Source organism: Gracilinanus agilis, chromosome 1 (genome assembly GCF_016433145.1).
Source record: "Gracilinanus agilis isolate LMUSP501 chromosome 1, AgileGrace, whole genome shotgun sequence".
Classification (NCBI taxonomy): Eukaryota; Metazoa; Chordata; class Mammalia; order Didelphimorphia; family Didelphidae; genus Gracilinanus; species Gracilinanus agilis.
The window spans coordinates 695,108,697-695,123,230 of NC_058130.1; the positions used below are offsets into that span (position 1 = coordinate 695,108,697).

The following is a 14,534-nucleotide window of genomic DNA, read 5'->3' on the forward strand; positions in this document are numbered from 1 at the left end:
CTCCTCCAGGTAGAGTTAAGAGAAGAAGGCTATCAGTCTCCAACAGTCTCCAGTACTGAAACCTACATTTTTTTCTAGACCCATGTGGTACAGTGGATAAAACATCAAATATGGACTTAGGAAGATTTGAGTTCAACTATGACTGTAGATACTTGCTAGCTATGTGAACTAATGTCTTTTCCCCTTAGTTTCCTCATATGTAAAATGGGATCAATAAATAGTACCTACTCCCAGGATTGGTGTGAAGACCAAATAAGATAATAAGTATAAATCCCATAGCATAGTTCCTGGCATATAGTAAGTGCTATATAAACATTAGCTATTATTATTATTATTATTGTTAAATCTGAAATAAAACTGCTTTTCTCTCCCTCTCATCAGTTTTTCCCTGCCCTCTCAGTAGTTTTTTTTTTTTGTTACTTTTTGTTTAGAATATTTTTCCATCGTTACATGATTCATGACCCCTCCACTTCCCCCGCAAAGCAAACAAGCAGTTCCACTGGGTTATACAGTCTTGTTGTTCAAAACCTATTTTCGTGTTATTCATATTTGCAGTAGAACGATTCTTTAACATCAAAACCCTAATCACATCCCTATCACACTATGTAGTCAATCTTATATTTTTCTAGTGCATTTCTGGTTCTACAGTTCTTTCTCTAGATATGGATAGCATTCTTTCTCCTGAGTTCCTCTGGATTGTCCTGGGTCATTACATTGCTACTGGTAGAAAAGTCCATTACATTCGATTGTGCCATAAAATATCAGTCTCTGTGTTCAAAGTTCTCCTGGTTCTGCTCCTTTCGCTCTGCATCAATTCCTAGAGGTTATTCCAGTTCACATGGAATTCCTCCAGTTCTTTATTCCTTTTAGCACAATAGTATTCCATCACCAACATATACCACAATTTGTTCAGCCATTCCCCAATCGATGGACACCCCCTCATTTTCCAATTTTTTGCCACCACAAAGTGTGCAGCTATAAATATTTTTTTACAAGTCTTTTTCCTTATTATCTCTTTGGGGTACAAACCTAGGAGTGGTATGGCTGGATCAAAGGGCAGGCATTCATTTAAAGCCTTTTGTGCATAGTTCCAAATTGCCTTCCAGAATGGTTGGACCAATTCATAACTCCACCAGCAATGCAGTAATGTCCCAATTTTGCCACACTCCTTCCAACATTTATTGCTTTCCTTTGCTGTCATATTGGCCAATCTGCTAGGTGTGAGATGGGACCTCAGAGCTGTTTTAATCTGCATCTCTCTAATCAGGTGGGTCTCTCAGCAGTTCTTAGAAAATAACTACAATCTTACAACTGTATTGCACATCACTGTTTTTATTTCCTTTTAAATATATGTATTTTTTATTATAATAAAAGAAATGAAAGGCATGGCATTTCAGAGAAACCTAGGAAGAACTGCATAAAATGATGCCAAGATAACTGAGCACAAGAATAATTAATGTAGTAACAACAACACTGTAAAGACAACTTTGAAAATCTTTGCAACAATAAACTGACCGTGATTCCAGAAGACTCATGAAACAAAGTTACCCACCTCCTGATAGAAAAGGGATGGATTTGAGAGTACAGATTAAAATATGAATGATTTCAGAATATCCTTTGCTTGACTATACAAGCTGGTAATTTGAGTACTTGTTTTCTTGCCTTTTCAGTGGGAAATGGGAGCAAAGGTGAGGAAGGAGAAAAGGTGGATTGTCATTTTTAAAAAAGGATACATATTTTCTCACTTGATATTCATCAATATGCTGTAAGGTAGATGTACACACTTTATTATCATCATTTTATAAATAAGGAAATGGAAGCTCAGAATTTATCCATCACCATGTATGATATGGAGTAAGACTGGAATCCTAGTCTACAGGTTCCAACTTGATTCTCTTTCCATTAGCTATTCTGTTTACTATGTCCCTCACAGAAACTCTAAAGGGCTTCGAAATTTTAATTGGGATAATGCTACCCTGAAAAAAAATTTTAGTTGGCTAGGCATCCCTTTGGGCTGGGCATTTCAAATTGTCTTCTGTATAAATGCTTGCTTTCTGCATTTGAGGAACTTTTTTTTTTTTTTTAATGCTTTTAGTTTCTGTATGGAAATATCAATTTGGTGAACACTTCACTCCTCCTCATCCTAAAACATACGTTCATATTCACTCTAGCTACATTGTCATGGTCTACTTACATGTTCCCAGTGCAATTCAACCCAATCCACTATTTGTTTAAAAAACAAACAAATAACAACAAAACCCAACCCTTAGCTTCTGTCTTAGAAGCAATACTAAGTATCAGTTCCAAGACAAAAGAGCAGAAGGACTAGGCAATTAGGGTTAAATGATTTGACCAGGGTCACACAGCTAGGAAGTGTTGGAGGTCAAATTTAAACTCAAGTCCTCCCAAATCCAGGCCTGACTCTTTATCCACTGAGCTACCTAGTTGCCTCTCACTAATTGTTAATGAAGGACACATGACATGTAAAGCCCTATAACTAAGACAAAGCCTTCACCTTAAAGAAGTTAGTTCAAGTACAAAGCATGACCTTATCAGAAAGTACTAGTGCTTATATCTCCAGTTAGAACATTTTATGTGTTCAATGGAGAATGGGACAAGGCACAACATATAACACAATAAAAATGTGGGAGCTCATCAAAATCTAGGATGTTTTAAAGCATTAAAAAACAATGAAAATTTGTCAATATTATTAGCATAGAAGTTGGGTATACCATTCCATTCTACAGAAACTATTAAAAGCAAATCTATCCCTACTTCAAAATATTTCCATTTTATGATCTCCTTAAGAACAGAGACTGTGTTTGCCTTTTTTTTGCATCCCCAATTCTAAGTACATAATAGGACCTTAATAAATGCTTATTGATTGATTGATTTCATAATGTCATTTAGCTATTTATTAAAAACTCACTTTTAAGAAAACTTACTTTATCCCTCCCAATGGGAAGAGGCATTGCTGTATAGAGGTTTTTTCTTCCATCAAATACTGGTTTACGATCCCCAAAGATCTGTGTTTTAAAGTGCTGGACCATATGCTCCACAATTTCTCTGAAACAAAAACAGAATTCAGGTAAAATGTCAATAAAAATATGAGTAGCATGCCCTCTCACTCCCAATAGCAAAGTAAAGTGACATCTTCTTATAATTACAATTTTGTTATTTTAAAAAACCAAACAAACCTCTTCAATTGGCCAGTACTGTTTTAATGTCAGTCAGTTAGCAAACACTTGTTCAGTACCAATTATGTGCTGGGCACTGTTGGTTACAGAGAAAGGCAAAAAAACACAATTCCTACTCTCAAGGAGGTCATGGTTAAGTGTTACAGTCAATATGAAAATAACAATAGACAAAAATGGAAGCTAGTGCAAGAGGTGAAGAACTTAGATTAGAGAGGACTTGAGGAAAAGACTTCTTTTAAAAAGCATGACATTAGCTGAGTCTTGAAGGAAGCTAGGGAAGCTTCCTTCAGGGAGGTAGGGACAAGGATGGACAGCATTCCATGAATGGCAATAGTCAGAGAAAATGCCTATGGAGTGTCTTGGTAAGGAAACAGCAAGAAGGCCAATGTCATTGGATTGCAATGAATGTGGGTGATAATAAGATGTAAGAAGATTGAAAGGTAGCTAGAGAAAATGTTATGAAAGACATAAAAAAACAAACAGAGGATTTTATATTCAATCTTAGGGCTAACAGGGAACCACTGGAATTGAATGAGGAAGTGGGTGACAGGGTAAGATACATATTTTAGGAAGATCAATTTGATAGATGAATAGAGTATGGACTATAGTAGGGGATAGTCTTGTAAGACACAATAAGCTATGTCAACAATCCAGGAATTTGATGATGAAGGCTTGCACCAAGTGGCAGTGGCAGTGGAGAGAAGATGGGAGGGTTATACAAGATATATTAAGAAGATAAAATCAAGACTATTTGGCAGCAAATTGTAAATATAGAGTTTAGGGTGGCCCTAGATTGCCAGGCTGGATAACTGAGAAGATAATGGTACTCTTGAGAGTAAAAGACAAGTAATGAAGAAAGAAGAATTTGGGAGGCAGGGGGAGAATGTGTTCAGTTATAGACACGTAGAATTTAAGATTTTTATGGACAGCCAATATATGATGGATAGACAGTAGGAGAAGTGATGCTGGAGGTCATCAGAGAGGTCAGAGTTAGAAAAAGAAAAAAGAGAAAGATGATGAGTCAGGAACTGAACTTGTTGAAGAAAGAAGAAGAATGTCCTGAAAGTAGACAATAGTCACCCGAGTATTTATGTAGTGTCTACTTTGTCAATGTGCTAAGTACTTTATAAATATTATCTCATTTGATCAATCTTCATTGAATGAATCTCAAAGGAGAATAATTATGAAATGGCAGTGGTAAGAGAGAGAGCTTGGAAGCAGCAATGGGGAGCAAGTACTCTCCCATCTCTCTTACCATGTTCTTGGCAATATAAGTCAAAGTACCACAATTTCTGGGAGAGTAGGCTTAAAAAAATCTTGTTATCACAGTGCAAGAAGTTGGAGAGAGCAACAAAAGAAAAGATGAAAGCTAGTTCATTACTTATGGAACAAACATTCCACAGAGTACAATGAATAGCTTTAAAGGGGTATTATTTGAGTTCATTTGTTGGGGGTGAGAATCAGGAAGTTTGAAAAGTGCCAGCCTTCTAGGAATATAAACACTTCTTTATGCCTTTGAAAGATACTGACTTTATAAATGTACATTACTGAGGGGAAAAAATTACATATTTTACCCCAAAGACTGCACATATTGTTAGATATAGGGGGATGTGTTCATTACTTTTGCTGAATTATCATTACCCCTATCCCAACTTTTTGTACTTTATTACAAGAAATGGCCCTCTGGGCAATGGTGGTATTGCAGGAACATATTTAGAAAGGAATATGTGGCACAAAAACAATGTCAATAATAGAGAGGCAGGTATTTCTTCACAAGTCCATGGTGACTCTGTGACATTTTGAGTTGAGCTTCAGGAAAGCTTCAAATCAATTTATTCTACCTACAATGCTCATGGCCACCCTACTTCCTTTCAGTCCAATGAAGCTAATATGGCTACTTGCCTTAATTTCTTTTCTATATATCTTCCACCACAGGCATTGTGTTCCACAATGAAGAGCAAGTATTATTAAAAAGTCTCACTGTCTGCAATCCAGCCTATGAGAGATTCCTTAAAATGGCATGAAGGCTGAATGAACTTTGCTAGTCATATTATACAGTAATTTGGAAAAGATAAGTCTCCCATTTTGTAAGCATCAAAGCCTTGTAGCCACGTAGAAGTATGGGAGGTGTTGGAATATTAAAGTCATCTGTGTTTTACAAACACATATCTACACATACTTGTCAGGCCCCAAATGATTTCCTTGATGCCACGGCTGCAGGCAGTAAAGACCTTATGAAAGCAATCAGCCGATGTTTTAAATAAATTCTTTGAGTTCTATTCTTGATTCTTTGATCTGATTTCTAACCATGACTCATTCTAGTCTTAACTTTTCATTCTCCCTGTTCCATGGCAGATACTTACTAATGATGGTAACAATAATAAAAAATGTACATTTTCAGAAGTATAAAGTAAAATAAAATATAACTGACTTGGAAAATTTCTTAATAAAAAACCATATAGCATTAGTGAAACACAAAGCCCATCACTCTACAGTCACTGTAGAAAAAACATCACTTCCCCATTCTCTATAAAAAATGAGCGTAAGTAGATGTTCTAAGAGCACATAACAGACAAAAAACACAGAAATATTTATACAACAAGCAGATGTATCACTTCACTGAGTAAGAATAAAGGCAAACCAACAGGTAAACAGCATTGATCTGTCAAACAAGTGGAAGTGATTTACCATGTGTAAACCACAAAAGAGGGAATCTAAGAAAATGCCAAGATCTAAAAGTGTAACCAAAAGCTCCTCCATAGGTTAGACATGCCCACAAGCTCAATCAATAACAAGTCAACAAAGAAGTATCAAATAAATGGTTGAGATAAGTAGATATGTTTAGATTACTAGAGGGGTTTTTGAACCAATACAAGACCTAGACCACTGACATCCAAAATTATAGAAATAGAATCCTTAAGAGAATCATACATTCACTTTGAAAAGCTCAATAGGCAATTGATGATAAGGGACAATTAATGTGTGAAGTGACTGGAAAGACAGATCTGGGAGTCATCTCCAATGAGACATTTCTAAGATATATAGGGAACTGATTTAAAATAATGAGAACTATTCACCAATTTATAATTGCTCAGAATGTGAACAAGAAGTTTATAGAGGAAAAAAAAAACCTAAGATAGCAATAGCCTTAAGAAAATTGCTCTAAATCACTCTTAGAGAAATGTAAATTAAGACAACTCTTGGATCTCACATCACAGTCTGACTGTCAAAAGTGACAAATAATGGAAGGACTATAGGAAAATAGGGACATCAATATACTGTTGATGAAGCTGTGAACTGGTTCAGCCATTCTGGAAAGCAATTAGGAATTATTCCTGAAAGCTATTAAATTATGCATATATTTTGATTAAGATCCTACTTCTAGGTTTACAATTCAGAGATCAAAGAAAGAGGAAAAGCGATCTATATGCACAAAATATACTTGAAGCAGCTCTTTTTATGGTGGCTGAGAAGGTATTCATTAATTGGGGAATGGCTAAAGAAATTATGACACATGAAATGTGATGGACCACTTTTGTGCATTAAAAACAATGAAAGACTAGTTTCAGAGAAACTTGGAAGACTTCTTTGAACTGATGCAGAGTGAGGTGGTACAGAACCAGAAGAATAATTTATAGAATTAAAATTTAAAGATAAACAACTATGAAATACTAAACTTAGAAATACTAATCAACACAATAAACAATTATGATTCTAGAGGACATATAATGAAGAATATTAAAACTTACAGAAGAGATGGATTCAAGGTACAGCTTGAGATATATATATATATTTTTTTATACCAAACCAATGTAGAAGCTTGTTGTGCTTTGACTATGGAAATTTATTAAAAGGACACCCCCCCCCTTTGTGGATGGGAAGGGAAAGGTAGAGGAAAAGAAGCATTTTTGTTTGAAAATAGGAAGAAAAAAATCCAAGATAGGTAACAGCTTTAATCAAAATTTTGAGGATTTTTTTAAGGGATAGGAGTAGACAAAGTCATTCTCTTCCTCAATGTGACCACTAATCCCTCTACAACCTTAAAGTTTCCCCATATCATTACTTCTGTTTGACTTTATTTTCTTCCCTTCCAAATTTTGATCCTATAATTAACCAGTTCAGATTTACTCTTATTTTAGAATAGGTTCCAAACCTGTCCCATGTTTTGCCAAACTCCAATCCTCACTGATCAATCCTTCTTTTTTCCCCTTCAAAACCCTTACCTTCAATCTTAGAATCAAAACCATGTATTGGTTCCAAGGCAGAAGAGTAGTAAGGGCGAGGCAATGGGGGATAAATGACTCGCCCAGGGTCAAAGAGGAGTGTCTGAGGCTAGATGTAAACCCAGGACCTCTTGTCTCTAGGCTTGGCTCTTAATCCACTGAGCCACTCAGCTGCCCCCTGACCATTCCTTCGGTCAATTTTTCTTTTATCATTCCTTCTTCCCACTCTCAGTAAAAGACCTAGTTTCAAAGGTCACTATGAACATAGAGGCTATTTGCCCTATTTTCTCTTCTATTCTTTATCTTAGAACACTTCATCATTATGGGAGGGGGGAAGAATGGAAGAAAGGAAGGAAGGATACATTTAATGAGTGCTTACTATGTGGCAAGCACTGTGCTAAGTGCTTTACACTCTGTGAGCGAGGTGCTATTATGACCCCCATTTTATAATTGAGAAAAATAAGGCAGACAGAGTAAGTAATTTACCCAGGATCACACAATAGTTATATTAGTTATATAGACCGTAGTCTGAGACTAGTTTTGAATTTGGGTGTTCCTGACTTCAGGTCCAACACCCTGTTTAACTATCTCTCCATAGCTTCATCCTTGGATTAAGCATTTGTCCTCCACCTCTCTAAGGCCAAAACCCCTCTACTCATATGTTTGATCCTATTCTCTTCTACTGCCTCTTTTAGCAGCTTAGCCCTACAATCACTTTCCCTTTCTAATCTCTCTCTACTGATTGACTCCTTCCCTGTTGCCTATAGATATTCCCAGTTCTCCAAACATTCCTTGACTATTCTTCCCAATTCCTAGCCTTCTTGGTTCTTACAATAACCCTGTCAGGTAAATGCTATTATCATCCCCATTATGTAGGAAAGGAAATGGATTCAAATAGAAGTTAAATAATTTGTTTAGAGTTACTCTTCTAGTAAGTGCCTGAGATGGGATTTGAACTCAATTCATCCTGATTCCATTCACTGTGCCACGGAGTTGCCTGTGACCTGGGTCCATATGAATTTTTAACAAAAGGTAGAGAAATAAAATAATCAGAATCCTGATGAGTCACACTCTGCTCACTATTCAAACAAGTTAAGGTAGTGGCTCTAGTCTAAACTTCAAATCCTAAATTTATTTCAGCTTTACTCCTACCCTTGGCCCCTTTCCCAGTCTCACACCTACTCCAGTAAGTAATCAATTTTTGAAAGACTGTTGAGTTCAAAGCCCTGAACTAAGTCTTTGGACCTAACTTTGCTCTTTCCACCATCTTAATTTTGAACTTTAGAGTGATGAATTGGAATTAAGCAGACACTTTCACTGCCTCCTGCCCCTTTTTGAGTCCTGACAGAAATGCATTTTTAATGACTTTTATTCCAGTAACTTTCCAAACCAAAATATAATTTTCTGGAAACTATTCTCTCTCTCCGTCTCTCTCTCTGTGTCTCTGTCTGTCTCTCTCTCTGACCCTGTCTCTCTCTTCTAGAAGAAAATAAGCTCTTTAAGGGCAAGTATAATTTTTTTTGTATTTCCATCAAAAGCTCTTTATGTTTGTTCATTCTTTTATTAAAGAAAAAAATTCTAACTTGATTGAACTTTTTCAGATTTATATACCAAAAAGAAGAATTTTAATGTTGATTAAAATGCTAATTTGAAATTTATATTAAACAAAATCTGATGATGTTAACTCCAGTATATAGTTATCCCAATATTTTTCTCCCTAAAGAACAAATAGGAAATGTCATTAAAGGAGCTAGAAGGCACAATGGAAAGAGTGCCAGGCCTGGAGTCAGGAAAACCTGAGAGTTCAAATCTTCAGGTACATACAAGCTGTAGAACCCTGGGCAGATCACAACCTCTTAGTCTCAGTTTCTTTCATCTATAAAGCAGAAAATGTAATAACATCTACAGGGTTGTTGTGAGGATACAATTAGATTATTTGTAAAATGCTTTCGAAACCTTGAAGCAATATGTAACTGACAGTTGCTGTTTTTATTATTATTACTACATCATTTTATTATTATTACTACATCTGAGGCCAGGAACAATGCTCTGTCTAAACAATCTTCACAGTCTTCCCCATCACCTAATATGTTAAATTATTCAGAGTAGGTGTATAAGAGTTTATTATAAAACCGAATCAAAGCTCAGATACAGATATATTCCAATAAGAGTCAACTTATCATTATTATAATTCATAATAATAACAACAATAATAATAGTAAGCATTTATATAATGCTTTGAGATTTGCAAAAATCTCATTTTATCCTCACAAGAACATTGGAAGGAAGTGCTATTATTATTTCCATTTTACATATGAGGAAACTGAGGCAGTCAAGAGGTAAATGATTTGTTAAAGACCACATAACCATTTGGTTTCTTATCCCATGTGTAAGATCCATGAGTATAGGAACCATATCATATATAAATTCTGTATCACCCACAGTTCTTATCACAGGAAGTGCTGAATAGATTAACAGGAAATGAGAATTAAATGAACCTTAGAGATCACCTCTTCTAAGCATCTCAGTTTAAGAGTGTCAGGTAGTAGTAGAAACAAGACTGGGATAAGGATATACTTTTAACTACTGTTCCACTGTCTTCTTAAAAAGGAGATTAACTCCTGGATACTATATTCTAAACTCTTTTTATATTCTACACTCTTTCAAAAAACCTCCTGGCAGAAAGGTCAAACATGAATTGATAGAATAATGAAAAAAAATTCACTTCAAGACTAATCAATTATCTTCCTTTTTTTTTTAAAACCCTTAGCTTCTGTCTTAGCATTGATACTAAGTATCAGTCCTAGGAATTGAAAGAATTACACACATGCATGTAATAATGGGACACTATTTATATTGCTCAATTTGGCAGAGAAAAGTGAGAACAATTTAAAGTCATTTTCATTTTTTTTCCTTCTTTAAAATCCTAATAGGATAGTAGGACTTTAGATCAGTCAACAAGCATTTAGTATATCACGTTTCTTTATTAGATATGGTCATGGCCTTGAGATTTCAAAGACTAAGCCAGAGAAATAAGAATGCTTACATGTCCTACATAGAAAGGCTTTTGGTGAAGGAACATTGACAAAATATCCAGTGTCTTAACAACATTAAATGAGTTCCTTTGCACCAAAAAGTGTGCTACCTTACAAGTTATAGAGGAAGAAGAGAAAGAGAAGAAAAGGGAGAGAAAGAAGAGGAAAAGAGGATTAAAAGAAGAGGGAGTAGGGAGGGGAGAAAGAAATGAAGGGAAAGAGGAAGACAAAAAGAGGAGAAAGATAGAAAGATCCACCACTCAGGTATTATATGGAAAGGCTTCAATCTATTTCCACAAATAATTATAAGGATGACTTAAGTAGGAAGTACCAATTGTCAAATGAGTGAGGTAAGAAAGCTAATATTAAGTTAGTGTTCTTCATCTTTGTTTTGCTCGTTTATCTCTTTGCCCAGGGCTGCATTAACACTAGATTCTTAGAAGATTTGGTTTCTAAGTTCTGCAAATCTAGAACTTTAATGATCAGGGATAAAGTCTTGGAAAATTGGCCCAAGTTATCCAAAAGGGTAGAAAACAGACATCATCACCATTTCTTCTCGGATACTCTCTCTTCCAATTTTTTTTGACACTATTGTTTCCTAGATCTCCTTTTTCCTGTTCTCTAACACTTGTCCTCTTAACTCCTTTGTTGGGTCACATATAACATCTGCAATTATGCCCACTAACTCAAGTGTCCCTCAAAGTTCTATCCCGCATTTTTTCTCTTATCCCAATATATTTACTTGCTGATTTCATAAGGTTAAACAATCAATTAAATGCAGATGATTTCAAGATCTATATATCCAGCTGTAGCTTCTTATCTGAACTATAGTCCTGCTGACTTTTGGTCATCTCAAATTGAAAGTAATGATATTAAACTCAACATATTCCAAACAGAACTCCTCAGCTTTCCTCACCCCTTCCAAATTACCTAGGCTCATATCTCCCATGTGTCAACTTTGACTGACACATCCTACATATCAAATTTATTGCTTGATCTTGTCATTTCTAATATCTCTTGTCCTCTTTTCTCCAGTCCCATGGATACCAGCCTAGTACAGGATTCTCATTCAATTCTTTCTCCTAATCCAATGCATTCTCCCCATAGCTGCCAAAGTGATTTTACTAAAACGTTATTCCAGCAGTCTGCTATTACTTCCAGGACCAAATACAAAAGCATCTGTTTGGCTTATAAATCCCTTCATAATTTGGCCCCCTCCTATCTTTCTAATCTTTTTACACTTCCTTCTTTTCTACAAACTCTTCTATCCAGTTACACTAATTTACTTGTGGCTCCTTAAACAGGATATCGTATGTCCCGTTTCTGTGACTGTATCAACTATTCTGCCATACCTATTGCCTATAATGCCTAACCCACTCTCTACTGCCCTTATTTTCTGATTTTCTTCAATACCCATCTCAATCCCACTTTCTATAGGTGAGAGCATTCCCAGTTACCCCAAATAATAACGCCTTTTCTGAGATTATTTTCCATGTGTGACATACATATCTTGTATATACCTATTTAATTTCATATTTGTCACTCTATTAGAATGAGGAGAGGACTCTTTTTCCCTTTCCTTGAATGGTAAATAACAATTGATTAATGAATGCTTGTCGACTATTTATCTCCTAATTTTAAGGTGTTGTTACATGAAAAATTCTGCTAAGTAGGTCGGTCCTGTTCCATCATATCAGTGTGGACCCTCTAAAACATGTTTCACAAAATACTTTATCACTGAAAAATCATCAAAGCTGAAGACATTCAATTGAAAAGGGACTTCCACAAATGAGGAAATATTTTGGAATTATAAGAATGACTCAAACTTTCTGGTAAAGGAGCAGAAGTGTCTTCTAAGAAATTGCTCCCATTACATAGAATGCTTTGGTTAAAAATATAACACACTCCATTTCTATAGCACTTGCTTTTAAAACTAATAATGGCAATACCTGTTAACTCTTCTAGGGCATTTCTCTGGCTTGATATCTAATTCATAATGATAGATGTCAATTTTTGGAATGTCCATTTCAAAGAAATTAGCCTGTAGCTTGATTGTTCTTCCAGAAGTCCCAAAGTCCGGTCTAGGTGGAGGCTTAAAGGTATACGTTGCCTGCATTGGTGAGGGGGGTGTTGGAGGAGCCGTAAGCGCTGAGAAAAAGAAAAACAAAAATAATTAAGGAAAAGTTTAACATAAGATTATTTTTTAAAACAAATTAGTAATATAAAATTCATTTATATCAACGCATTTGTGAAAGAAGGAAAGATAACATCCTTGATTTCACAGCATTCTACAATCTCAAGGGTTGAAAGGGTCATTTATTATCTAGTTCAATTCTTATCTGAACAAGGAATTCTCAGGTTTGAAGTCCAAAGATGTTTTAAGAAAAGGGAAGCAGCTTGGTCAAAGTTACAATTTACTGATTACCATAAATAGAGGGAGAGGAGAGAGAGAAAGAGAAAGGGAGAAGGGAAGGGAGAGAGAGAATGAACCACTTTCCTCAGTGAAATAATGTTGCTAAATGCACAAAATCAAATATATTACAAATGAATTCAATTATATTGAAATGAAGATAGGATAAAATAGCATATCATATTAATCTCTTCCTCTTTAAATGTCTATAAGTTTTACAATGTAATTAGTAATAATTTATGCACACAACTGATAATCACAATGGAAGGTGACTGCTCAATCTTTTTTTTTTTTAACTGACCAGGATATATAAGCAAAAAAATGTGATCACTTCTCTAGAACTATACAGACACTTTCTTCTCCCTCCCACCTCCACTTTCTTCTTAGTATGAGTCAACTAGAAGAGTGATAAGGGCTACACAATTGGGGTTAAGTGACTTGCTCAGGGTTTTACAGCTAGGAAGTGTCTGTGGCCATATTTGAACCCAGGTCCACCTGATTCCAGGCCTGGCTCTCTATCTACTGAGCTAGCTAGCAACCCCATAGACTCAAATCTTTCTTTTTTTTAATATGACAAAACTTTTAAATATTAGAAGGAAGTAATTAAATTCACCCTCTAATTCTTATCTTCTCCAGGTTAAGTATCTAAAGCTTTCTTATATAACAGATTTTAGGGTTTTAATTTACTAGTTAATATCCAGAGTCACTGGTTATCATAAATACTAAACCTTTTAATTCTTTTCATTGTTCATTTTAACTTTAAAAAAAAAATCAATGCTACAGTAATATTTTCTACCAGCAAGCTCATTTTCATAACATTAACAAACTCTTTAAACTTTTTAACTTTTAAAAACCTCTTGTTTTATCACATGTCCTATAGCCATATTTTCAACTATTAGTTTGCATCATCAAGCCTTTTTAATATCTAATATACAGAAGCTATACATAACTAAAGCCCAGGCTAAGTTTTATGAAATACAAATTAGACGACCTTAAATTGATCACTTTTCACAGTGTTCCAAAGGAAAAGAAAGTAAATCAAATAATTAAATTTACCAAGTAAAACCAACCTAAGGAAATCTGTTTTAAAATAAAACAGCCTTAAGGAAAAGACTAATTTCATACATTTGCATTCTTGGTATTCACAGGAAACAAAAGTTATGTACTAAAAATAACACATGCTGTTCTCACAGTAGTTCTGACTTGGCCAAATACAGGACATCCAGAAACTACAGTTCATGAACAAACTTGCTATAAGAATCACTGACTGTACAACATTTGTGAATGTCTTAATGAAACTCATGTCTCTTCAATGGTCACCTTTTTTTTATAATAAAAATTTGCTTAGAAATGAAAGTTGCAAAACTAGGTAAAATTTCTCTCTCAAAAATGAATTTTAACAAGGAAAAATGATTCAATCTTATTGATGATCAGTCAAGGACACTGCATTAGATGATACTAACACCAACAGATTCATGCATTCACTCACTCATTCTTTCTTCATTCAAGTCTTCTAGTACTTTACATGAATCTATGTAGATACTATTGTCAGATAATTCCTAGTGAAATGTGTTGGGAAGAGCAAAATTCTTAGGCCTGCCTCTACCAATGACTAGTTATGTGACTACAATGATATATGTATACTAAATACACTGGGCCAGAAAAATGA

The 14,534-nt window shown here is 35.1% G+C and overlaps 1 protein-coding gene across 1 annotated transcript in view; it reads right to left on the minus strand.

Annotated features, from left to right (window-relative positions):
- AGO2 (argonaute RISC catalytic component 2) overlaps positions 1-12,586 on the minus strand; it is a 66,904-nt gene extending 54,318 nt beyond the window's left edge. Inside the window, exons 1-2 of the mRNA XM_044669256.1 lie at positions 12,405-12,586; positions 2,946-3,066 (exon numbers count right to left, since the gene is read on the minus strand). Coding sequence (XP_044525191.1) covers positions 2,946-3,066; positions 12,405-12,571 — 288 coding nt within the window. The 5' untranslated portion in view covers positions 12,572-12,586. The remainder of the gene's footprint in view (positions 1-2,945; positions 3,067-12,404) is intronic.
- Positions 12,587-14,534: the final 1,948 nt, after the last annotated feature.